At 36.3% G+C, this 25,330-nt stretch overlaps 1 protein-coding gene across 3 annotated transcripts in view; it reads right to left on the bottom strand.

Annotated features, from left to right (window-relative positions):
• The window catches only part of ARHGAP42 (Rho GTPase activating protein 42), a 383,988-nt gene that overhangs the window by 115,916 nt on the left and 242,742 nt on the right, over window positions 1-25,330 (bottom strand). For all 3 annotated transcript variants that reach the window (XM_027849544.1, XM_027849543.1, XM_027849545.1), the window contains one exon: window positions 5,005-5,106. In XM_027849544.1, the coding sequence (XP_027705345.1) occupies window positions 5,005-5,106 (102 nt within the window). The remainder of the gene's footprint in view (window positions 1-5,004; window positions 5,107-25,330) is intronic.

Genomic DNA, 25,330 nt, shown 5'->3' with positions numbered 1-25,330 from the left:
AACCATGTAAGCAACTTGAGGACAAAAATTAATAATGTTTTCTAGATAATACTAATAACTGACACATTATATATTGCTTTAAAATTTACAAAGCATGCTGCATATATAATATCGTTTGGACTTCACAACAACCCTGTGAGGGAAGTACTATGGGTCTTACGCCAATTTTATAAAGAAAATGAGGTTCAAAATGATTACTTTCTGTCCACAGTAACATAGCTAGTATCCATTCTTAGTGCCCAGGGAATAATAGCTATGCAGTAATAGAAATAATAACTCATATTCATATAGCATATAAAGATTTTTTAAAATAAGCTTTTATTGATATCTTCTATTTTTTACCTCATCATAGTTATCCCCGTTATCATCCCCCTGCTCCTCCTAGAGAGAGGAGTCCTACAACAAATCCCATTTTTTTGGAGTGGAAAAAAAAATTTCATTGCAACTTAAGTGACAATGTAAGAATTCAAACTCCTGTCTCTCCTGATGCAAGGTCCAAAGGTCAAAATCTTGAAAGAAATACTAAATAAAAGCTTGTTGCACAACCGCACCTCAAGTCTGAAAGCTGAAGAGGCTGACATTTGACAAAATTACTAAATTCAAGATTTACTTATGATACTTAATATATTCCCCAATGAAACCCAAAGATATGTTTTTTTAATGTCTCTTTCAAAGTCCAAGCCCCTTCCGTGGCACAGAGCTCAGTACACAGGAAAGCAGAATGGCAGCACCAGTTATACGGCACAAAGGTTTGGGAATCAAAAAGAATTGCTTATGGGCCTCCTAAACTGAACTGCACATAAATAGTGTCTCTTACTGTTCAGCATCAGAGTACTTGTCAGTTCCAGGCCAGTAATCCATACCTGTCTTTTCCTCAATTCTGCATTTGTCCTCTCTTACCACTGTCTCTTCCATTTATGTTAGGTTCTTTTCTCAGAACCACAAAGGAAGTAAGATTTCTACCTTCTCCTTCTTTCCTTCCATCCCTAAATAAGCATATAACTCCTTTTGAGGCTAAGGATTTTTACTTAAAAAACAAAAGAAAACAAAACAAAACCCTAGGATGAAAAGAAGAGCAATGGGAAAATTAGTTCTAGACTTCCTTGTAAATGAATTGAGCCAAGGCTACTCTTAACTACCTTTCTTACACTTCCTCACAATTCTTAGCACTAGTGCTTCCAAATTGCCTCACTCCTTCCCCAATTCTATAAGGAACAATAAGTTTATTTACATCTCAGAATAAAAAATTTAGTCAACACTTCTGTGTGACCCTTCTTTACACAAGAAAAACCATTTCAGCAATTTTCCTGATAGAATGGTATTGTGAGGGATATAAACACAAGGTTTCTGGACTCAGAAGGCTGCCATCTAGTTAGGGATAATGACGGTGCTGTGTACTGCATCTGATCTAGAAGTCTTTTGGCTGTTTTTTGCTGATCTCCTATCTGGGCTACACAGCAGCATCTGCCTTCTTGTTTTATGTTACCAAGGCTGTTAAGTACTACTACAGAAAGTCATAAACTGTCAAAGGGATCCATCTTATATAATTTAAATGTCAACACAGGAGTCCTTCTATTCATCTCCAAAAAGCTCTTCATCATATTCCCCACAGTGATTATTTTAAATTTTTCCTGCATTTCTTAAATTCCCAACACCTTTCAATAAGTGAACTCAGTTTCTAATTTACTGAGATTGAGGCTATTTGGCCTGAGCTCTTTTAACTCTCCTCAACCATACCTCAAAACTTCTCTACATCCTTCACTAATTTGGGTTTAGTGAGCCTGAGTTCAAATCCCAGCTGTACCACTTATTACATGTGTGACACTTTCAGCTGGTCACTTAACCTTTAGGCCTCAGTTTAATAATCTGAAAAATGAGGGGGTTCAACTAAAACACTTCTACGGTGATCCTATGATGTCAGAAGAAGGTGTGGCCCTACTACTCCTTGTCAAACTTCACTCTTCAGCACTTATGATCTCTGCCACCCTGTTTTTTCTCCCCCAATCAGTCCTACTCTTTCTTGCATCTTCAATGTTTCCCTCTCTGTCATCTTCATTCCCTTCCTATAAGTATATTCCCCTAACCAATTTTTTAAAAAATCACTTTTATTCAATTAGAGAAATACAAGTATCACCCCATCTTTCTCTTCTCTACTACAAATTTTATAGAGAAAGAGGAGGGTATATATGTCTCTTTCCTCACCAAACTCAGACATTCTGACTTTTGTACCCTTATTATATCTACCTTTTGTGGAGAAGGGGAGAGGCAATTGGGGTTAAGTAACTTGCCCAGGATCACAGAGTAACTATCTGAAGTCATATTTGAACTCAGGTCCTCCTGATTCCTGGGCCAGTATTCTATCTACCGTGCTACCTAGTTGCTCTAGCATTAAGAGGTCTCCAGTGCCTTGCTATTTACTGAATCAAATACCCTTGACCTCTCTAAACATCTAAAACCATTGCTTATCTTCTGCTTCTTGCTATATCTCCTCTCTTTGAGGATACCTTCCATATCCTTTATAAACCTACAAATTCCTATATGTTTCACCTCTAATATCTACACAGATATCTCTCAAATATAGAGTGCCAGACTATATTTAGTTATTTACTGGACATTTCCTTCTAGATGTTCTGCCAATATGTCCTATTTAACATGTTGAAAATTATTTTAATCACCCCCATCCCCCTCACACACAAAACCAGATCTTCCTCATAATTTTCCTTTTCAAGTCCACTGTTTGTATCACTATTTTTTAGTTAACCATACTTGACTTCTTTATTCAGCTAGTTCTGGATAAAAACTCTATTAATTCTTCTCTTGCAAAAAAGGCATCTTGAATTGGACCCTTCCTCTTTATGCCTATTTCCACAATCTTGTTTCATTTCCTAATCAATATATAGACAGATTACCTCAGTAGCCTCTTAAATGATCTATCTCAAGCATTTTCCAACTAATCTACCTGGCATATCATATGGCATATTAGATGACTGTTGTGTCATGTTGTTACCTAGCTCCTATATTTTCAAGGTCTACCCAATGGTTGTATGATAAAGTCCTCCACACTCTCTCTATTCACTTTCTTCTCAATCCCTTACAATCTGGCTTCTGATCTTATCATTCCACTGAAACCGCTCCCTCCAAAGTTACTAATGATCTAATGATCTCTTAGTTGCCAAAAACAATGACCTTTCCCGATCCACATTCTCCTTAACCTCTCTGTAGCCTCTGGAACAGTTGCTCACTCTCTCCTCCTTTATACTCTGTTCTCTCTAGGTTATAATCCCTTCTCTCCAGGTTTTTGGGACACCACTCTCTCCTGGTTATCAGTTCCCATGGATTTAATTACCATCTCTAGGCTGTAATTCTCTAATATACCATTTCAGCCCCAATCTCTCTGCAGACCTCCAATCTCTCATCTCCAACTGCCTTTTAGAGATTTTTGAACTGTATAGCCAATAGATCCCTTGGAATCAGTACGTCCAAAACCAAGCTCATTCTCTTTCCCTTAAACTCTTCCCCCACTCCTACCTTGCCTATTACTGTAGAGGGCAACACCATTCTCCCAGTCTCCCAGGCACCCAACTTAGGAGTCATCCTGGATTCCTCACTATCTCTCCCCACCTATACCCAAGCTGTTGCCAAGGCCTGTTAATTTCACCTTTGCAACATCTCTCAAATATGCCACCTTCTTTCTTCGGTCACTGCCACCACTCTAGAGCAGGCCTTCATCATCACACACCTGGATAATTGCAACAGCCCACTAGTGAGTACCTGCCTCAGATCTCTCCTCAATATAATCCATCCTCCACTCAGCCAATAAAGTGATTTTTCTAAAACTCAAGTCTGATTATGCGTGTGTGTGTGTCTCTCTCTGTCTCTCTTTCTCTCTCATTAAATTCCAGTTCCTTCCCATTGCCTATAGGAGCAAATACAAAATGATGTTTGATATTTAAAGCCCTTCATAATCTTGCCCCCTCCTACTTTTCTTGTGTTCTAGAAGACTGAAGACTTTAGTCCCCAACAGGTACTCTTTGACCCATTGACACTGGACTTCTAACTGTCTCACAAACAAAACACCCCACCTCTCAGCTCCAGGCATTTTCTCTGGCTTTCCCCTGTGCTTGGTATACTCTCCCTCTTCTGCTACAACTACTCAACTTCCTGGCTTCCTTTAGGCCCAACTAAAATTTCAGGAACTAAGGATAATAAGACCTGTAGTTTCTACTTCCCAAGGCTATAGGTAACATACATACAGTGAATTACAAACTTTAAAAGTCTATAAAAGTTCCCAATTTTCATTAGTGAACTAGAACAGTACTTCTTATTTTTTGGAGTTTCCAAAGCAAGCTTGTAAATTTTTATGCTTCCCAGTACCTTTTTTCATGTTTTCAGGCATGAGTGGAAAAGAGAGAGAAAGAAGTTATTTTTTAAAAAAAAAAGGAGAGGTAGAAGCACTCAATTTCAAAAATTCCTTCATTAAGGGATAGGATTCCTGGCTTTCATCACCAAGAGGGCAAAGGAAAGATGATGTTCAACTATGATAATTAAGACAGAAATGGAAGGGGGCAAGAGAGGAGAGAAAATGGCTAGAAGAGAGAAGCATACAGAAACTGGCAATAATGGTGTCTCAAGTAGCAGGAAAGGACTCAGGGCTGAGATCAGATACTTCACAAGGATGTACCTTGAATTATATCAAGATAATTTGATTTTTAATTACATTTTGGACATACAGAATCACTTGTTTTGCAATGGCAGGTAAATATGTATTTGGGGAGACACTGCAGAAACTACATTAATTTGTCACTTAAACTATATCCTAACAAAAGGATATGTAAATGTTCTATTAGTGATTTTTTCCCTACTGTGAATATTTTGACCTCTCTAAGAATTCAGAAATAAGGAACAGTAGATCCAGTGAAGATCAGTAGTCCAGGTAGTATGAATAGAAAAGGCTGGCTCAATTTGTTTCAGAGACTTTTCTCCTGACAAATAGTTAAAGCTTACCTCTTGTAAATGAGACTCCTTTTTCTTTGCTGACAAATTTAAGTGCTTGTCAAGAATGGAATAGTATTTCTCACTCTCTTTGTCAAATTTCTTCTTTCCATCCTAAGAGGGAAAAACAGAGGATATAAACTCATAAATAAAAACAGAGATCTAAAATTAAGAATTAAGAAAAGCTTGATCATCCAACATATGAGGGGAAAAAACACTGCTTTTAAAAAAATTCTTTATTCTGGTCATATTGACTATTTAAAAGAAAAGGAGCTATTGCTTAGTGCATGACAGGGATATAGGATTTCCCATATAAGAGTTATGAGTGAAAGCAGTTTGGTAAATATTTCTTTTAAATGATTAAACTTCCATAGTCCCACCCTTTGATGTCTCACAGTAGAGAAAAAGTAAATATAGGTTTGTGAAGACTAGGACAATGGAGGACAAGTTATGGCAGATCTAACCATGCTGGAGAGACTCTGAATGCGGCCCTGACAACAGACTCTATTTGTTTGCTGAGGAACAACCAGGCCCAGTGTGGAGAGGTTCAGCACGAGCTGTCTAGTCACAGGGTGATTTCGTGCTTTGGCCATGGCAACTCATGAAACAAAGACTGCAAAATGGTCCTTGGTCCAGTGTGGCTCCCTTCTGCTTCTTCAGTGACAATGACAGTGACAGAATGGAAGAAAAGATGGCAGACAAAGTAGTTTTCAACTATTTATCTATAAATATTAATTAACTCTCAGTATTTTAGATATGTGGCTCTTGTCCAACAACTGAATAAACATAACACACTCTATATAAGACTAGCTTAGTCTTATCAATCTAACTTCTAGCTATAAATGAAGCCAGTAGAAAAAAGGAAGTTCCAGCAAGTGAAAAGATGGCTCATAGCTCTAGGAGAATGGCAAAAAGAACCACTATTTTACAAGAAATTTTGTCAACCCAAATTGCTGCATTCATGATAAGCATTTGAAAAAAGATTAACATGAAGATAATTACAATCCATATACCAACCATTGCAGAGGATGAAGAAGTAGAGAAATTCTTAGAACTAGGTAAGAACTTCCAAGTTAAATCATCACATGCCTTAATATTTGGTGAATTCTATGCAAGGTGGACATAAGGCAATATGGTCCCCAAAAAGTTGAAAAACATGATTCAATAAGAGAGGAAAGGGAATATTTGAGGACTAAACCATTAGAAGCCTTAAGTTCATATGTCATGAATCCTTTCTTAACAAAGAGAGGAGGCAATGGTCATGAAAAGCATAAAATGAGAGAGAGAGGAAGGAAGATGAAAAGGAGAAGGAGGAAGAGAAGGAGCACGAAAAGAAGAAGAAATTTTAGTGCAGAGTACTGGATTTGTACTGAGAAGTACTGTTTTCAAATCATGGCTGTGCATGACTAGAGGCAAGTTACTCAGGACTTGAGAATCTTCTTTTGAAAATAAGGGAGGTAGTGAACTAGAAAATCTCTTGCAGGGGTGGGGAACCTGTGGCCTCAAGGCCACATGTGGCCGTCTAGGTCCTCAAGTATAGTCCTTTGACTGAATCCAAAAAAGTTTGGGCCACACTTGAGAACCTAAAGGGCCACATGTGGCTTCGAGGCCACAGGTTTCCCACCCCTGATAAGGTGTCTTGCATCTCTGAATCTGTGATGCTGTATGATAGGGAATGATTGATGGGTAAAGTGAGAGTGATTTCTGACTCAGGTGCTGTGGACAAGTCAGATTGCTAACAGTGCAAAGATCAAAAGGAAAAGTTAGAAGAATAAAAACAAAAATATAAGGCATGCAATGAAAACAGCTCTAATCTGGCCACTTTTTAGGGAAGCAACTGTCTCTGAAAACAAGAAATGAATAAAAATTGGATCAAAGGTTCATGACATTCTAAAAAAGCTAAACTACATGAATGAACTGCCACAACAAGGAAACCAGAAATAGCCTAGAAATTATAAACAAACACATTCTCTTTTGGTCAAATGAAAAGAGATGGTAGTCAAAGTCAATGATAGATTAAAATATAAACTTATTTACAAAAGTTTGTGGAATGGGTTCCATATGATTATGAGTAGTAACACCTCATAAAAAAAAAGGGTGAAAGGAAAAAAGTTTTCAGAAAGCTTGGACAGAGACTGGAGTAAGTCAAATAAACCCAAGGGTATTTAAGGATGAAACTAGAATAAAGACAACAGATGAAAGATGGATATGATCTGTCAGTATTTCTAAAACACATCATTTTCTCCAACATTACTGGTAGGGCTGCCATTCTAATATCTCTGCCCCTGTTGTCCTGCATGAGAAAGTAGAAGGGTCATTAAAGAAAACAAAAAGAGGAAGATCAGCTGGGCCAGACCAAATACAAACAGAGGATGTCCATGCTGAAAGTGACATACTTTTGAGGGAACAAAAGATTGTTTCACAAGATATATGAGAAGATGAAACATTTGAAAACATTTCAGATTTTATTATTCTTCAAAAGGCATCAGAGAAAAATCACTAACTGATACTTCATATGCCTGTTTTTCTCTCTCTACAAAATTTTAAAAGAAGAATATAGACATGCACCAAGGGCATTTTTAATAAAGTCTAAGTACGGAACTCAGATAATATTCTATAGCAGAGGATATTAGATTCTACTGTGTTACTGTTAATTATAAAACTGTATTTGATCTGATAGAATACAACACTGCTGCCAAGGCTTTCCTTCTTATATATGGCAAATTCATACAAAATTCCTCTAAAGATACAACAGAGATAACTTTATTTGGTGACTATTTTATTATTAACATCAAACAAGGCACAAACCAGGAAGATGGAAGTCTCTGAAGATGTCTGGCATAGTTATGGTGGACATCGAGTCCAGACATCCTATACACAGTAGGATCCTCTAGATCCCCCTCCTTCTTCTATGATGGCATGCTGATTCCATCAAGCTCTGAAAATGTATAGAACCTCCTACCTGAGATGTACAATTATAAAAAAAAGAGTTTAGTCTAACCATCCACCAAGGAAAAAACAAGTGGGTGAAGAATGCCTAGTATCTAGGCATTGCTATACAATTAGACAGAAAACAACAGAGTTGGTCCATCAGCATATATATCTTGGACAAATACAGAGGAAAGACAAAGAAATGGGCTGAGAACTCAACAGGAGTTAGATGGTTAAAAAAAATAGGTAGAAACTGTAAGAAGAAATGCATTTAGAAAACTGTAATGTGTTCATGACTCCAAGCTTCATCCAGGAATAATGATGAATTTTTTAAATATGAACATTCTCATGGTGAGACTGTATGGCTGAAGAATTCAAATTGTGGGTCTCCCAAAGGCAAATGGAGTACCTGGTAGGCATGGGTAAACCATAGTACATTACCTATGAAGAGGTATGCAGAAGAAACAGCACAAAGAATGCCAACAGACACCCATGGACACTCCCCCCCGCCCCACCTCTGAAAAGAAAGAAGGGGAAGTATCTTCTCATATCTCTTCCATAGGACCACGCTTGTTCTCTATAATTAACATTTGTTTGTGATGGCTGTGGCATTTCTTCTTTCCATTTACTTTATTATTGCAGACACTGACTTTCTGGCACTAAGCAAAGAGCCTTACCCCTCAGTGGGACAGGCAACTTTCAGAGACTATAAATTGAAGAACAGTTATTACTGGTAAAGGGAGTTTCCTCACCAAAGGTTCCCTACATTAATGAAATGGCCATTTCCCAGCTATCTCCATGTCATTCCAACTGCTCTCTAGCCTCTACTTCTAGCTTGGATTCAAGCTACCTCCTCTGTGACCCTGGGCTCTGATTGGTGAGCATTCAACCTATCCTGTCTAGTCTCAGGACCAATATTGCCTTTTATCATTTTCTCCATGTTATTGGGCCCCAGCATAAATACTCTCCTCATTACCATATCTAATTGTCTAGCTTTAGCTCTGAAAACAATAATGAAATAAACATTACTCTTCCTGAAAAGTACATGTCAATCACAGGCCCAACAATTTGAACTGGAATAGCAGGGAAAAGTTTCTTAAGGGAGATGGGACTGAGAGAACTATGGGATTTGGAGATCATCTAAAGGAAAGTGACCAAATAAGGGGGAAATTTTCCATATAAAAATCCTCCAATAAAGGTTTGACATACAAGATATAAAGGTAGCTAACAGATACAGTAACATATATATATGACAAAGCCCAATAGATTCCCCAATAGATAAATAATTAATGGATATGAACAAACAGTTCTCTAAAGAAAAAATGCAAACTTTTAAAAACCGTATAAAAGATTCCTCCAAATGACTTGTAATTCAAAACAACTCAAAGGTTTCACCTCAAAGTGTGCAAAAGGGAGGGGAAAAAAGGCAAATGACAGCAATAATTAATGTTGGAGGAGTTACGGAAGGAGAAATACATTAGTGTATTGTGGATGGAGCTATGAATCAGTGTAACCATTTTGGAAAGCAATTTGTATTATGTAAATAAAGTAACTACAATGTTCACAGCTTTTGACTCAGAGACTCTATTACTAAGAAGGCTGTTGATAAGAAAGAAGTCCCCATATACATCAAAATATTTGTAGCAACACTTGTTGTGATAGCAAAGATTGGGTGAGTAATATTAGAAAAGTAGGCATATTCAGGTTGGGTATACAAATGGAGGAGGCTATGGAAAAACAAAGTAATGGACAGAACATTTCCTTTGAGAATTGGAAGGTAACACAGAGCTATATTATGGGTTTTAAGTCCAATAAGGACTGAGGGGCAATGGAATTGATTTGATAGACAGTAGAGAGACAGTGTATCCTGGTGAAAATAATGGTTTAATAAGATGAATCTGACAATGGCATGCAAGACAAATTAGAAGGAAAGGAGGCCAAAAACAAAAAGAAAAACCAATCTAATTGGTAGAAACTTTTGTAGTAGTAGAGACAACATTGGTGAGGACCTGGTCTAGGATGTTAGTAGAAATGGAAAGGATTTTTTCTCTTCATTTTGAAATATGATTTTCTTCAAATATTCATATTTCTTCATTATTTTCTCCCATACCATAAAGAAAAAAGGCCATAGACAGTAGCAAATTTTGAATAGCTTATGTGTAGTTACATTTCACAAGTCTTGCAATTTAACTTACATTTACTAATAAAGCAGCAAATAAATTATTTTTCCTCCAAGTGGGAGGGAAATGACCAGGACATGTCCCTTCTAAGAATGGTAATGTACACATGAAGAATTCAAAATTTGCTGCTGTACAGGGCTCATTTTTTTTTCTTCATAGCAAAAAGTAAGTCAGTGTAGCCAAGTAGAAAAGGCATCCAGAATCATAGTCAGAAGACCTGGGTTTCATTCCAGGTCACAACATTTCTTAGCATGTATGACTTTGGGAAAGTCATAGCTTCCTCATCTATAACAGTGGGAATAATAACACTTACATAATCTATTTCATGAGGTTGTTGTTGTGGAAATAAAATGAGCTAATTTATGAAAAAGTGTTTTGTGAATCACTGCATACATGTGAACTAATACTATTATTAATGCACAAAAATGACTTCCTGGCAACATTAACTGTCCAACACAACAGAATTCCTGGAACAGGTAATAATTTTCTATCAGTGGGCTTTAAAAAGGAACAAAAAAACAAAGCCCACTAGTATGTAGGTATTTATAGTTAAGCAGCTGCCTTTATAAAGAGTGATACATAGATGAACTTTTCTTTCATCTTTCAACTGGGGACCCAAACTTCCTTTCTCACTGTTAAGGAAAAGCAGAGGAAATAAGTCCCAGAAGAAAGGAGAATACACAGCTGGTATGACTACACTGATGTCTTTGTTTTCAGTAGGGGTTTGATGGCAGTTTTACAGATGGTGCTTCAGTGCCAGCCCATCAAGAATTCTGGCACAACAAAACTCAGTCTCAGAAGTTCTTCCGGAGGGACTGTTAAAATGTTGGTTTCTCACACCACTGGGTCAGAAAAGACCCATTTAGCCAGAGATTCCTATGATTAGGAGACCAAACAATAAAAATATGTCATCAGGCCTGCCTAGCATAAAATCCTCAAAGCAATTCAGGTACTAAGGACAGAGTCGAACTGACAGTCAATCATAAGTCAATCAAGTTTTTTATAAAAGGACAAGGAGTAGTCCTTCATCATTGTTGCACAAAGGGTGCCCATAAACAATATATCTACCTTTATAAACTCTTTCCATTTGAGTAAGCTTTTATACCCTAAACCCTCCCTTATCCCTGTTTCTGGTTGCATCACCCTTTCCCACCCCACCAAGAGGTATAGATTTAATGATTGTCTCCTTCCCTATAGTCTTTGAAGGAAGGAACTAAATTTCAATCATAAATTTATCATATTCAAATAAAAACCCATACCAAAAAAAAAATATAAAAGGATATAATGTTACCTCCATGCCCAAGAAGGTCTTCAGTTTAATTTTTCACTTATTTGTGTATACATCTGAAGCCAAGCCACCAAAAACCCAAGGAATAAGAAATTCACTTCAAACAGGACCAATTAAGAGTTAGAAATTTGAGTAATTTATCCACAGCCACATAGAACTCTCAAATGAAATAAAATTATTAACAATACTAATCAAGCATCAGTGAAAAAATCTTCAAAATTAATTTCCTCCAACAACAAAATATTCTATTTAAAGAAAGGATAATGTGTAGGAGGCATTGTAACAGAAAAAGAAGCCAACCAGTTTTAACTCTAGAATAACCTAGGGCAGCAAGGTGGCACAGTTGACAGAGTGCCAGGCCTGGAGTCAGGAAGACTCATCTTCCTAAGTTCAAATCTGACCTTAGACACTTACTAACTATGTGACCCTGGGCAAGTCACTTAACCCTGTTTGCCTCAGTTTACTCATCTGTAAAAGGAGCTGGAGAAGAAAATGGCAAACCATTCTAGTATCTTTGCCAAGAAAACCTCAAAATAGGGTCACCAAGAAACAGGACAGGACTGAAAAAAAAATCAACTAAACAACAAAACAACAAGTGTACCTTAGGGGAAATCACTTAACTTCTCATAGTTAAGGTGTTAGGGTTAGGTGAAATGTTTGCAAAGGATTAGCTCTAAAATTTGGTAATTTAAAAATGTCATACTTGCAATTTTCTTAATAGAATGATTTCACACCAAATTAGTAAAGAGATTCAAATAAAGTCTCAGCCAATTGTGTGGCTTATTATGTCTATTCAATGATAGTTTAGGCCAAAGAGAACCTTATGCATCAATGGTTCTGAGGCCAAGCACACAAATAGCCACACAAATAGCAAAATGCAGATAATCCAACAGTTAAATAACTAGCTTATGATATTTTTGCAACTATTGCTTTTCCAATATAGTTTCACACATGTGAATAACAAAAATGAGCATAAGCACAGCGTCCATCGTACAACACCAGCTTTTCAGATTTTTCTCTACTACTTAAGGGTATACAGGTATACATAAAGCATTTCACTACATAGAGAGCATTAATGTGATCTTCCTAAAGGAAAGCCCTGACCATGTCACTCTCCTACTCAAACTTCACTGGTTCCTTATCACCTACAGGATCATGTATAAAATCCTCTGTTTGCTGTTCAAACTGGCACCTCCCTACATTTCCAGACTGTTTCATGTACTCTTCTATCCAATCATACTGTCACCCTTGCTGTTTTTCAAGTAAGACATTCCATCTCTCAACTCTTGGAGTTTTTCCACTGACAGTCTCCCACACATGGAATTCTTGCCCACCTTATCCCTCTACCCACTGGCTTCCTTGCCTTCCTTCCCAACCCAGAAAAAAAAAATCCCACATTCTGCAAGTCTTTCCCAACCCCTCTTTAGTTCTAATGCCTTTCCTCTCTTCATTATTTCTAATTTATCCTGTATATATCTTGATTGTAGATATTTGCATTTTATCACCCCCATTAGGTTGTGAACTCCCTTCCTTTGTATCTCCAGGCTCAGCATAGTGCTTGGCTCATAGGAAAATGTTCAGCTCTGCATTTGTTGTTCAGTCATTTTCAGTCCTGTCCTTTTCCTGGACCCATTTTTGGGATTTTCTTGGCAAAGATACTGGAGGAGTTTGCCATTTCCTTCTCCAGTTCATTTTACATATGAGAACTGAGGCAAAAAAGGGTTAAGTGACTTGCCCAGGGTCACACAGGGTAGATTTGAATTCAAGATGTCTTCCAAATTCTAAGCCCAGCGCTTTTATCTCTGTTCCACCTAGCTTTGAATATAACTATTCAATTTTAGATAAAGAGGAAGAATTACCTCATAGAGAAACGCTGACTAAGCATTCTCAACTTTTGAATTTTTTCTGTGTACATGATGTACAAAAAAAAGTGAAATCAATATTTCTACACACACACACACACACACACACACACACACACAAACTATGCTTCTGATTGAACACTGGAGGGCTCCAAAGATAAGGAAAAGAAAATCTATTTCTATAATCTTTTTCATAAAATCAGAGGTCTAGAACTAGAAGTGGTTTTTTTAAAGGCCATCTACTCCATTTTTCTGCCTCTATGGAGGGTACAGTTTTATTTTTTACTATCTATTTTAATCATCATTTTCTACTATTACTTCAATGTGAAGTTTTAAAAGGATATAAATATCATATGTAACCCTCCCAATCAGAAAACATATTTAGAATTTCCATCTCCAACTTCCAAAGAAAAGCTCAGTCTAATTTCTACCATACAGGATATTGCAAATTTTCCCACGCAACTATTTATGATAGTGATGTGAGAATAGCTTTTATCTGAAAAATAACACTAGAAATAGTAATACTTAGAAAATAAAAACATGTTGAGAGTTAATATTATATTCTTTTTTTAAAAAAACCATCATGTAAGGGAAATAAAATTTAACTGCATCCAAAATGTTCCAGCTTTTGGTTATTACTTCACACTGATAAAAATTAACATGATTGAATAAGCATATAAAATTCAACCACTATCAGCACACCATATATAAAGAAGAAATGGAAATAAGAAAAAATAAACACGTAATTTAAAACATTCAGCTAAAGGTATGGATAGCATATTTGCTTGTAATTGAAATGTGTAGATTATAGGAACATTTTCTTTCAGAGGTTATATGATCCCTAAATGGTCCATAGAATCATTTGTTATTATAATTAGGTCTTTCAGGAAATTACTGTGTATCCTTTAAAAATTGTTTTCTTGTGCTTAGAAAATGTCATTTTGTCAAAATAATAATAGTTTATGTTTATGTCGCTTGTTTTGGGCTTGCAAAATACATTTGTAATAAGTATATCCTTTCACAAATTAGCCTGAAGATCAGGTGGAGAGCGGATGGAAGATCAGCTGTAGAGAGCATCAATAACAACATGGGAACTCATTCTGGAGCACATTGTAAGTTACAAAGTTCTCCTTAGAAGATCATCTGAAGGAGAGGAATAGACAGTTGTACTGGCTGACTAGCAAAAGAGTTGTTCTATGAGCCCCGGTACCTGAAGAAGGAGAAAGATGACTCACTCTGTTAAATAAGTCTGCCAGGCAGCGCAGTCAAAGGGAAAGGCAACACATCCAAAAGGAGGGTGCCATACACTTCAGACACGGTCTAAGTTATTCCTGACTGGGAGAGATGATCATAAGAACAATGGCCAAAGCTGGGTACTTGCTTCTACTTTATATAAATGGAATGGTCAAAGCGAAGGATTATGGGAAAAGCTTAAGGACATCAAGTTTACTGACTGGATACCTAGATCCAATACCAGCTATGAGGTACCTGAGGTAGTGCCTGGAATGAAGGGAAAGCAGCCAGCAAAGGACAGCACTTCCTGAAGCACGGGGTAACCTCAGATACATGAAGGAGAAAAAAGTTGAAGGGTCTTAGATTTAAAATGAGAACAACTGATGCACCCCAGGCCATCCTAATGATCTTGACTTTTGTCTTGTCACTAGACTTCAAAGACTCTGGAGGAGGAGAGTGAGGCTGATGACTTTGTGCAGCTCTGCTTCATTTAAATCCAATTCACTGAAAAGTCAAGACATCACACTCCTGAAGTCATTGGACTTCTTCAAGAACAAAGGATGAACAAGAAGGAACTACTGAAAACTGGAGGAATCACCAGAAATCAACCAGCAGCATATGGCTTGTAAAAGAGCTTGGAAATTCAATTTTGAATTGGAGTCTTATCTTTTATAAACTGCTTATAGGTATGAGTTTATAAATAATTTATTTTGGTTAGAAAAACAAAATTCTGGTATTTCAGTAACTAGAAATCAGCCTTTTGCAAATAGAGGTTACATTACCAATGAGGTGAATATAATTTAATGGAGGTGTTCTTTTTTGGTGGTTTGGACATCTCTCAGAATAATGTTTTTAAATGCACAAAACAACATACACAAATTACAAAGGAAACCAATTATGTCAAAATACAATTAGCAAAATAGATTTTTCAAAAGTTTGTGGACCCCAGATTAAGAAATCCTTGTAGTTGTAGTAATTACTCAAGTTGCAGTCACCATTATCAGAACTATCCTTTTGTTTCACTCTCTCTTAGAGATTCATAGGATCACAGCTTTTGAGCTCAAAGGAACCTCAAAAGGCACCCACTCCAACTCCCTCATTTTAAGAAGGAAGAAACTGAACTCAGATAAAGTCATTTGCCCAAGGTCAGAAAACCAGTAAGTAGCAGAGCTGGCATTTGAACTCAGGTTCTCTTATTCTAAATTCTAAGCTCTTTTCATCATCCTGAACTGAACCAAAAGGCAGGGAAGATGAAGCATGACTGGAAGATATGAAATTTCAGATGATCATGACATTTTCTTAAAAAATCATAAGTTAATCTGTCAGATAAAATCAAAATTAAAATGTTAAATGAAATTTGAAAAGATACAAATATACTTATTATGAATATACACACACACACACACATATATATATATATATACATTTATACATATACATATAAAGACATGATTAACCTAAGGGAATTTTTGACTATAGAATCATCATGTTATAATACATATTGTCTGGCCAAGAGAGAAATGATTGAACCCCATGACCAAACAATAACCAAGCTAATGGAATGAAGTGAAAATGGTTAGGTGTAAAGGGGGGAAAGATGAAAATAGGTGATTTGAAGAAAATGTTCTCAAAGGGCTCTTAGAAGGATAAAGTATTTTCTGCCAGCTTTCCTTTTCATCCCAAGAAACCCAATCCTAACTTATGCCAACCATTTAAACACACTACTTAGCCAATTCTATGAAACTAAATCAGCTATTTCTGGGTTCTGCTATTACAGGACAGTTTCTGGGCCTCAGTTTCTTTCTCAGGAAAATAAAGGCAGCTGAGGGCTATGGAAATGATCACTGAGCTTCCTTCCAACTTTAACATTCTCTAATTTCTCAAACCCTAGAATTCCTACCTGAGTAATAGTCTATTGTCATCATTTTCATGCTGCATAATGATGGCTACAATCAAATGAGGTAACATGGGGAAAGCACTTTGTAAATCTTAACATGTCATATCAATGTCCATCATCAGGACATTTCAAACCGTAAATGATACTGGTAAAGAACACCTGCAGTCAGAATTAGCCACGTCACCCTGGATGTAAGAAGGCAAGCTATAAAAGGTTTTGACAATTTCTAAATTGTCCTACAAATTGTTGAGTCTATAACAAGACACATACACAAAGCCATAATTGGAATGTAGTTTATCTAGCCTATAAATCAAGACTTGAATCTTGAGATATAGAATCATTTTACCTGTGCCTACACAAAATGAAATAGTACTGAAATCTCTGATGAGATTCATAAATATAAATCGCTAATAAGCTTTAGTAAGATATTAAAAATTTCCCCTTTTCCCCACAATGGAGGGGATTTCCTTTGCTCTACAAGAACACCTTGTCTGTAAAAACACAGCCAAAGGCTATGAGTATCTCTGCACTTACTAGATGGGAAGTCCTTGGCAAAGGAGGCTGAGGGGATTTTTCTGTTGTACTTTCTTTCCTTATAGCCAGTTCTTCTTTGAACCCCTGTTGGGAGCAACAGGAGCTCTGTTTAATATAGGGTGAGAATTTCTGCCCAAATTTTCTGAGGATTTTAGTTCAGGTCAAAGTGTCTCTGATGCTGAAATAATCAGGTTTGAAAACTGGTAACAGACTCAAAAACCAATTGTGGTAAAATTTAAAGTGCAATGTAGACAATGCATATTGGTCAATACTTCAAAGTTCTTTGTCATTAAGTTTATGAAATTTATTTTTGTGAAATACATGCATACACACACACACACATACACACACACACACAATCAGGTAAACAGTGGACTAAGACTTGGCCCATAATTTAAGAAGTACTACTTTCTTCTTCCCGCTACCATTCCTCTTGCTCTGAGCATGGTAATTAAATCAATACTACCTTGCTTTTGGAAGGGATATATCCACTGAATGCTCTATGAATAAATTCAATAGAAGTCAACAATTGGCTACTTGTTTGGTATCAGACTAAGAAACTTAAGTCTGAATGGAAGATTATGAAGTGTCAAAATTATAATTGGCTGTTTATTGATTGATTGATTAAGGATATATTTGAATTCAGTGTCCTATCCACTGAACCACACTGCCTCAATGGTGCAGACTGGAGAATCCACATTGATCAGATCATAGATCAACTGAAGTATGGCACTGTGACTACTTCTCAGGGCTGTTGCTAGGCTTATACAAGACTGGATGGGAAGCATTTTGCAAACCACAAAGTACCATAAAAACATTAGCTTTTGTAATTATGAGAGGCCCACAATGGAAAAAAAGAGAAAAGCAGAAACAAAAGTGAAAGAAAATACAAGACTTGGCTATTAAATGTGAAAGCTATATAGCAAAGCACTACTTTCTGTTCACCTGGCTCTGTGCCACAAGGCTTAATTAAAAATCTCAGTTCCTATCCACCGATTTACCCTTTCTTTATTTCAGTCAACTGTGCAATGTTGTAATTGAGCAGTAGTTCTATACTTGGTGTTCAATGAATTCTGTACATCATCATTACTCTACATACAAGAAGTTCCTTCATGCTATCTTATAAACATGATGTATTCCAGTAAGAACACTTGTGAAATACATGGGTAGTCTGTGTAGTCTAGAATTCTTCTCTGGCCCCTTGGTAAGTTTCAACCTTGCTGGCTCACTCAGAGTCTAGACATAATTATGTTGGCTAAATGAAGGTTGTTCACATACTAGTCAAACTTAATGGAAATATTCTGACAGAGCGCCTTAGTTCCCCAGAGTACATTTAGACGCCACTTTATAATGTTTAAAAGGGAGAATGGAAAAATGAGACTTTTAAATAATCATCTATCTTCTGTATTCTCAACAAAGAAATTGTACTAAAATGTAAAAGTTATCAGTGGTGACATGACTACTGACTTTGAGTTGAAATCCTACTTCATATACTTAGTGGCTAAGTGATCTGGAATAAGTCAACTAACATCACTGAGACTCAGTTTCCTCATCTGAAAAATTAAGGGATTAGATTCAATGACCTCAATAGTCTCTTCCAAATTTAAATCTATGATCCTATCTGTCAGTTTTTATTATATTAAGGAATTGATAGTTCTCCAATTACTCAGGTCTGTATTTCTGTAAACAGTGGTTTATAGATATGTTTATAGATGTTGTGCACATCTTAGTTATCTAGACTCCCAAATACTTGGTACATTCTGTAATTATTTAAAATGAAATTTCTCTATCTCATCCTACTGGGTTTAACTAGTATTATACAGAAATGCTGTTTGTATGGATTTATTTTATATCCTGCAATTTTGCTGAAGTTATTGTTTTAATGTAATTTTTAGTTTCATTGTTTCAAGGTAATTTTTAATTGACTCTCTAGAATTCTTTAGATATACCCCCCATACCATCTACAAAACATGAAAAAAAATTTCTTCTTTACTTATGCTTATTCCCTCAATTTCTTTTTCTTGTCTTATTGCTATTACAAGCATTTCTAGCACTGTCAAATGAAAGTGGTAACAACGGACATCCTTGCTTCACCCCTGATTTTACTGAAAAGGATTCTAGTTTATCTCTATTACAAATTTTTAAAACCCAGTCTTAGAGAAGAAACTGAACAAGCCATGAATGAAGTCCCAAAGAAAAAACTCCAGGGCCAAATGGATTCCCAAGTCAATTCTAGTAAGCAATCAAAGGACAATTAATTCTACTACTACATAAACTGCTTGCAAAAATAGCAAATGGGATCCCAAATTTCTTCTATGATTCAGATACGGTCTTAATATATAAATCAGGAAGAGTCAAAATAGAGAAAGAAAACTATATACAATATCCCCAATGAACATTAGTGCAAAAATGTAAATAAAAAGTTAGCAAAGAGATTAAAATAACATCACAAAGATTATGTACTAAGATCAGGTTAAATTCACATCAGGAATCAGGTTTGGTTTAATATTAGAAAAATTATAATTTTAATTAACTTTATAACAAAAATTACAAAGTCATATGATTGTATCAATAGATTCACAAAAAGTTTTGAGAAAATACACCATTTTTGTTTAAAAAGCACTAGAAAATATAGGAAAAAATAAGCTTTCTGAAAATGATAATTATATGTAATGGGAATAAACAAGAATCCCATGAGTAATGAAGCAATTATTAGACATTTACTATGTTTCAGGAACTATGTTAAGTTCTGAGGGGTACAACAAAAATGAATAACAGCACCTAACCTCAAGGAGCTTACATTTTAATAACTCATTTGTATAAAGAGTTCTGCCAAAAATTTTGCCAAGTGGTACCTCTGCTTGTAGGTTTAATTACCACATATAAAACAATCCTGCAATATTCAAGAAGCAAGAAAAAAATTAAAGAAAAAAACTTTTAATTAATTTTCTGATTTGTTAAAATACTGTATGCAGTCAATCAAAAATAAAACAATGGTAAGTTAAGAATGAATGACATCATAAATCTTCTTTCTTTTTTCTCGGAAACAGGTTTCCCCATAGCTAAAGATACTGGACTTTGGTGGCATTGTAAACTTTATAACACTATGCTCGTTTTGTTCTCCCAGCTCTAAATAAAGCAACATATGATGCATACATACATACATGCATAGCACTTTTTAAATACACACACACTTATTCAATTGGAGAAGTGTGGATGGGATTTTGGGGAAATTCAAGAGTTCTTTCAAGGGAAGAGGAGATAAATTGTGATGGTATCCCAAGCAGCTGTGGTACAGTGCTGAAGAAGAAGAAAGAGAGAGGAAAAGCCTATAGCAACAATAAAACCAACAGGAAGCTGCTCTGTCGGTGTGGCTGAAGTGGCTTTCTGGAGCTAGGGATTTAAGTCAGGTATCCATACATCATAAGGACTTGTCTTTTTAAAAAATTGTCCATTTCTTTTCTCTCCATTTTGCAAATGGGTACTAATGTAACTGAAGATGAAATTCAAAAAGTATAAAGCAATAGCATGTGATAATTACACCAAAAATAATTACACCAAAAAGTAGGACAAAAATCTCATGCTGATGAATTCCATCTCACAACTGCAAGAATTTTCACTGGCTGTTGTCTATGCCTGGACGTCTGTCCCTCCTCATTTCTGCATCCTGGCTTCCTTCAAGTCCCAGCTAAAATCTCGGCCTTGTAGAAGTACTTGTTTCCTTTCCTGATTTCCCTTTAATGTTAGGGCCTTTCCTCTTATCCCCAATTTATCCTGTATATGTTTTTTTGCACAATTATTTGCATATTGCCTCCCTCCATTAGACTGTGAGCTCCCTGAGAGCAGGACTATTTTTTTTTTTTGCCTTTCTTTATATCTCCAGCATTTAGTACGTTGGCTAGCACATCATGGGGGCTTAATAAACACTTGCTGACTAACTCAAAGTAAGACTTCCAGCTTTAGCAATAAAGGATGGAGCACTGTCTTCTTTGTCATGATAGCAGAGTGGCTGCATATACCCAGATTTTAAAAGCTTTTGCTACTCTGATTTGACATGTGAGTGCTAAATATTTTATTGATGCTACTAAATATTTTATACATCTCTTAAAAAACCCAGCAATTGAAAATGTATTTTCCCTCAGAAGGATGCAAGTGGTGACTGTCCCCCTAAAATGAAATTAAGTACATATATTTCACATATCACAAATGTTTCATATGTCAGAGGTGTTATTACATTCTAAAGAATTCCTGGGGCAAGGCCATCATTGTGGCAGAAAATAAAATGACTTGGAAAAAAGAAAACCATATTAACTTTGGATGTGTTTTGCACCACTGTTGTTTTTAAATATAGTAATACTTCCTGTATCTACTAAAACACACATACTAAAGATTGAAAACACTTGAGTTATTTAGAAAAAGCAAGCAAACCTGTTAAAGGAGGCCCAGATCAAATTTCTGTTCTCTTAGCTACAGTCATGGTAGGGAACTAACTCTTCAGAATCAAATTTTGTAATTCAAGTTGCACTACTCTTTAGATGCTTCCCTAAATGAGCAGTCTACAAAACTGGCTTTAACTGGATGAAATACAAGGATATCTCATGTTACTAGGGATGACTCTTCTAATTTGTAGGCCGCCCAGGCCCCTTAAAGAATCTTTATAGCCTAGCTTCTGACACGCCACTGTGGGAAAATGAGGAGGAGAAAAAAGATAATAAAAGGTAAGTTTAAAATATTTTATTGTTTGACAGAAATACCAGCAAATTCTGAGAAAGCAGAAATTGGTCTTTGAGGTTATCTGCTGATTTCGTGTACTTTGAGGGCAGACTTAGAATCCCAAGGCATTCCAAAGAGGTTCAAATATTGGGTTGAATTGAGTAAAGTGAAATTTAATAAGGTTAATAATAAAGAGCAAAGTACTTAGAATAAAAAAATTAACTTCACAGATAAAAGATAGGGTAGGTAAGGTCAAAAGGTAGTTTTTTTTTAAAAAAAATCTGGGGGATTTAGGTGACTGCAAGCTCAATGTAAGTCAAATATATGATACGTGAGCTGAAAAAGCTAAAGTGATGCCAGGCTGGACAAGGTAAGGAAAAATGTACAAGACTAGGGAAGTGATAGTCTTATGGCACTCTGACCTGGTCAGGTTATAATATTGCATTCAGTTTTGGTTACCACATTTTAGGAAGGCTATTGATAAGTTAGAAAGCAGGGCAACCAGGATCCTGGTGAAGGGCCTCAAAATCATAATATATAAATAACAATAAATAGTGAAATATTTAGCCTGAAATAAAAAGTCCTAACAGGGCACATGATAGCTGTCTTAAAGTATTTCACAGGATCACAGATTTAAAGCCAGATGAGACCTAGGAGATCATCTAGCACAAACTCTTCATCTTATCAGTGAAGAAATTAAGATCCAAGCCAGAAAGGTTAAACAAAATGAGGAGCAGAGAAAGGATTTAACCCAGGTGTTTTCACTCAAAACCAAACTCTCTTGCCAAAATGGGAGCCTGTAATATTGAAGAAGGGACAGAAGAAGGAATGGATGAAAGCTACAGAAAGGGAAAGTTTAGCTCAATAAAAGGGGAAATTTCCTAACAATCAGAGATTCCTAAAAGTTAGAGGGCTAGCTTCTGGAATGACTGGGTTCTCTTATCTCTTATCAACAGGTGAGTGGGATGAGTGTGGGCAGGAATGCTATTAAGGGGATTCCTGGATTGGCTGGATTAGATGAACTTTGCAACTACGAACTTGTTTGGTTCTATGATGGACACACCAAGGAAGTATATCTAAGGTGACGGAAATTATTGAAAAGTTTTCTTACTTGTTCATCAAATATGCATGTTTAATATGATGACCATCTGTTCATTATCTCCAGTGGAAATAAAATAGAAAAAAAAGGGCTGAACCTGAGGTACTTAGGTTTCAGATACAAAAGAATTTTTGCCTGTTGATGGTGAATCTACTTGAATCTTTTTTAGCATTTTCTACAGCTAGAACACAAGAGTTAATGATATAAGTCAGTGCCTAATCTCATGTTCAATGGATTGAATAATCAACAAGCATTCATTAAGTACATATGCAAGACACTGTGTTAGCTGGTAGGGATACAAATTAAAAAAAAAAACAAAACAGGCCTTGTCCTCAGAAAGCTTATATTTTAACAGAAGAATACAACATTGAGGAGTGGTGGCCAGGGATGGGCGTTTTGTTCTATTAAGTAGAGCTACAGAGCCATCGACTGTCTTGCCCTTCTTATTATTGTTTCCAGGCCAACAGTAAGAGGTGGAATTGGGGAAAGAAGCAAGAGGGATACATGCACAGTAGCAGGGGAGATGTCAAGTGCAAGATATATGCATCAGCTAGTCATTAATGATTTGCAGAATTATAAAAATCTAATTCAATTAATGGGTTGTCATAAACAGAAATGTGTGGCTACATATATGTTCATGAAATGTATGATTAGAAAAAGAGGTGGTTACTGAAAGATAAACTAAATGTTTCACTGGTACCCATGAAATGGCAAAAGATGGATGAAAGCTTCCAGTTTCTTGGCTATTGTCTGGATCTTCATCCAGGTCACACCCACTAACCACAGGCCTTCTTCTCTTCTCCCTCTATTATTTCACTTGGTGATCGTGTCAGCTCCAATGGACCCAGTTATCATCTTTACACTGATGACTTTCAAATCTATTTGTCCATTTGATCTCCAATCTAGCATCTCCAACTGCCTTTCAGACATCTCAAAATGGAGATCCAGGAACTGTGATGCAACAACACCGACCTTCTTGCTGTTTCTGGCACAAGACGAGACTCCAGGCAATTTCACTGGCTAATCCCCATGCCTGGAATTCTCTCCATCTCCCTCCTGACTTCCCTTCAGTCCTAGCTAAAATCCCACCTTCGGCTAGAATCCTTTCCTAATCACCCTTAATTCTATTTTCCTCTATTGATTATTTCCAATTTATCTCATATGTACCTTGTTTGCACAGTTGTACATGTTATCTCCCTCATTAGACTTTTAACTCCTTGAGAACAGGGACCATCTTTTGCCTTTCTTTGTATCTCCCACTCCATAGCATAGTGCCCGACACAGATAACAGGCCTTAATAAATATTAGCTCCTCTATGGTGAAGAAGAGAGAGGAGTAACAAAGCTTTCTCTCTGTACCTACTATCATCTTCTCAAGAATGCACCACCCTCAACATTTTTATGATCTTTTGAAAGACAGAGTTGCTAATTTTGGGTCTTTCTATACAAAAGTACTAACAAGACATCTACATTTCAGGGAAGAATATAATTCAGGTTATCCTGGACTTTTCATCATAGGAAATAGGGCCAAGAAAGAGATTTGTGGGTAAAGCAGAATAGAGTGGGAATTCAGCAGATGAGAGGGGGATGTTGCTCATGAAATTAGCACTGGAAACAAGGGTGAGAGAAGTAGGGAGTGGAAGAGTTAGCAATGTAAGCAGTATCCTTAGGAGGGGGAAAAGGAAAGAAGGGATGAAAGTAGAATGCAAAGCAGCATCAAGAAAAAACCCAAAAGATTACACTGGTCATTGACCATGGCAAAGCTTCCATCAGCACATGAAACCTATCTTTTTTGTGTGACATATTGTTGCCCTGAAAAATGTAACTTAAACTTTTTTTTATAATTTCACTTTTCTGTTTATTTCTCTCCAACTAGGTTGTGATATTCTTGAGGACAGAATCTTTTATTTCTTCATATTCTATGTTGTTGTTCAGTTGTTCAGTGTATCAAACTCCATGTGATCTCTTGGACTTTCTCAATGGTATTTTCTTGGAAAATATACTGGAGTGGTTTGCCATTTCCTTCTCCAATGTATTCTAAATAGCATTTAGCAAAGTACCTAGGAGGCACCTAATAAATATTTGTTACTTTGATTTCATGAGGTAGGGAGATGAACAGAACCTTTATATAAAAAACTACAGCTAATACCACTACTAGATCTATTTCCAAAGATAATTAGGGAAAAAGGAAAATGTTCTAAAATATTTATAGCAACTCTCTTTGTTGTGGCAAAGAATGGTAAATTGCAGTGATGCCTGTCAATTAAGGAACAGCTGAAAAGCTGTGGTACACAATTGTGATGGAATGCTACTGTGCTATATGAGCTCAATGATCTTAGAAAAATATAGACAGACTTCCATGAAATAATGAAGAGTGAAATGAGCAGAACCAAGAGAACGTTGCATACAGTAACAGTAATAATGTTTTAAGAACAACTTTGAGGGACTGTCATTTTGACTAGTAAAAATACCAAAATTAATTACAAAGGACATATAAAGAGGTTACTATCTGTATCCAGAGAAAGAACTGATGAATACAAGTACATATAGATTGGTTTTACATATATATACATAGTTGTGAATAATTGTAGCCATCCCTAGG

Source organism: Vombatus ursinus, unplaced genomic scaffold (assembly GCF_900497805.2).
Source record: "Vombatus ursinus unplaced genomic scaffold, bare-nosed wombat genome assembly UNPS02007612.1, whole genome shotgun sequence".
NCBI lineage: Eukaryota > Metazoa > Chordata > Mammalia > Diprotodontia > Vombatidae > Vombatus > Vombatus ursinus.
The sequence above is the reverse complement of the archived record's forward strand: the minus strand, read 5'-3'. Positions and strand labels throughout refer to the sequence as shown.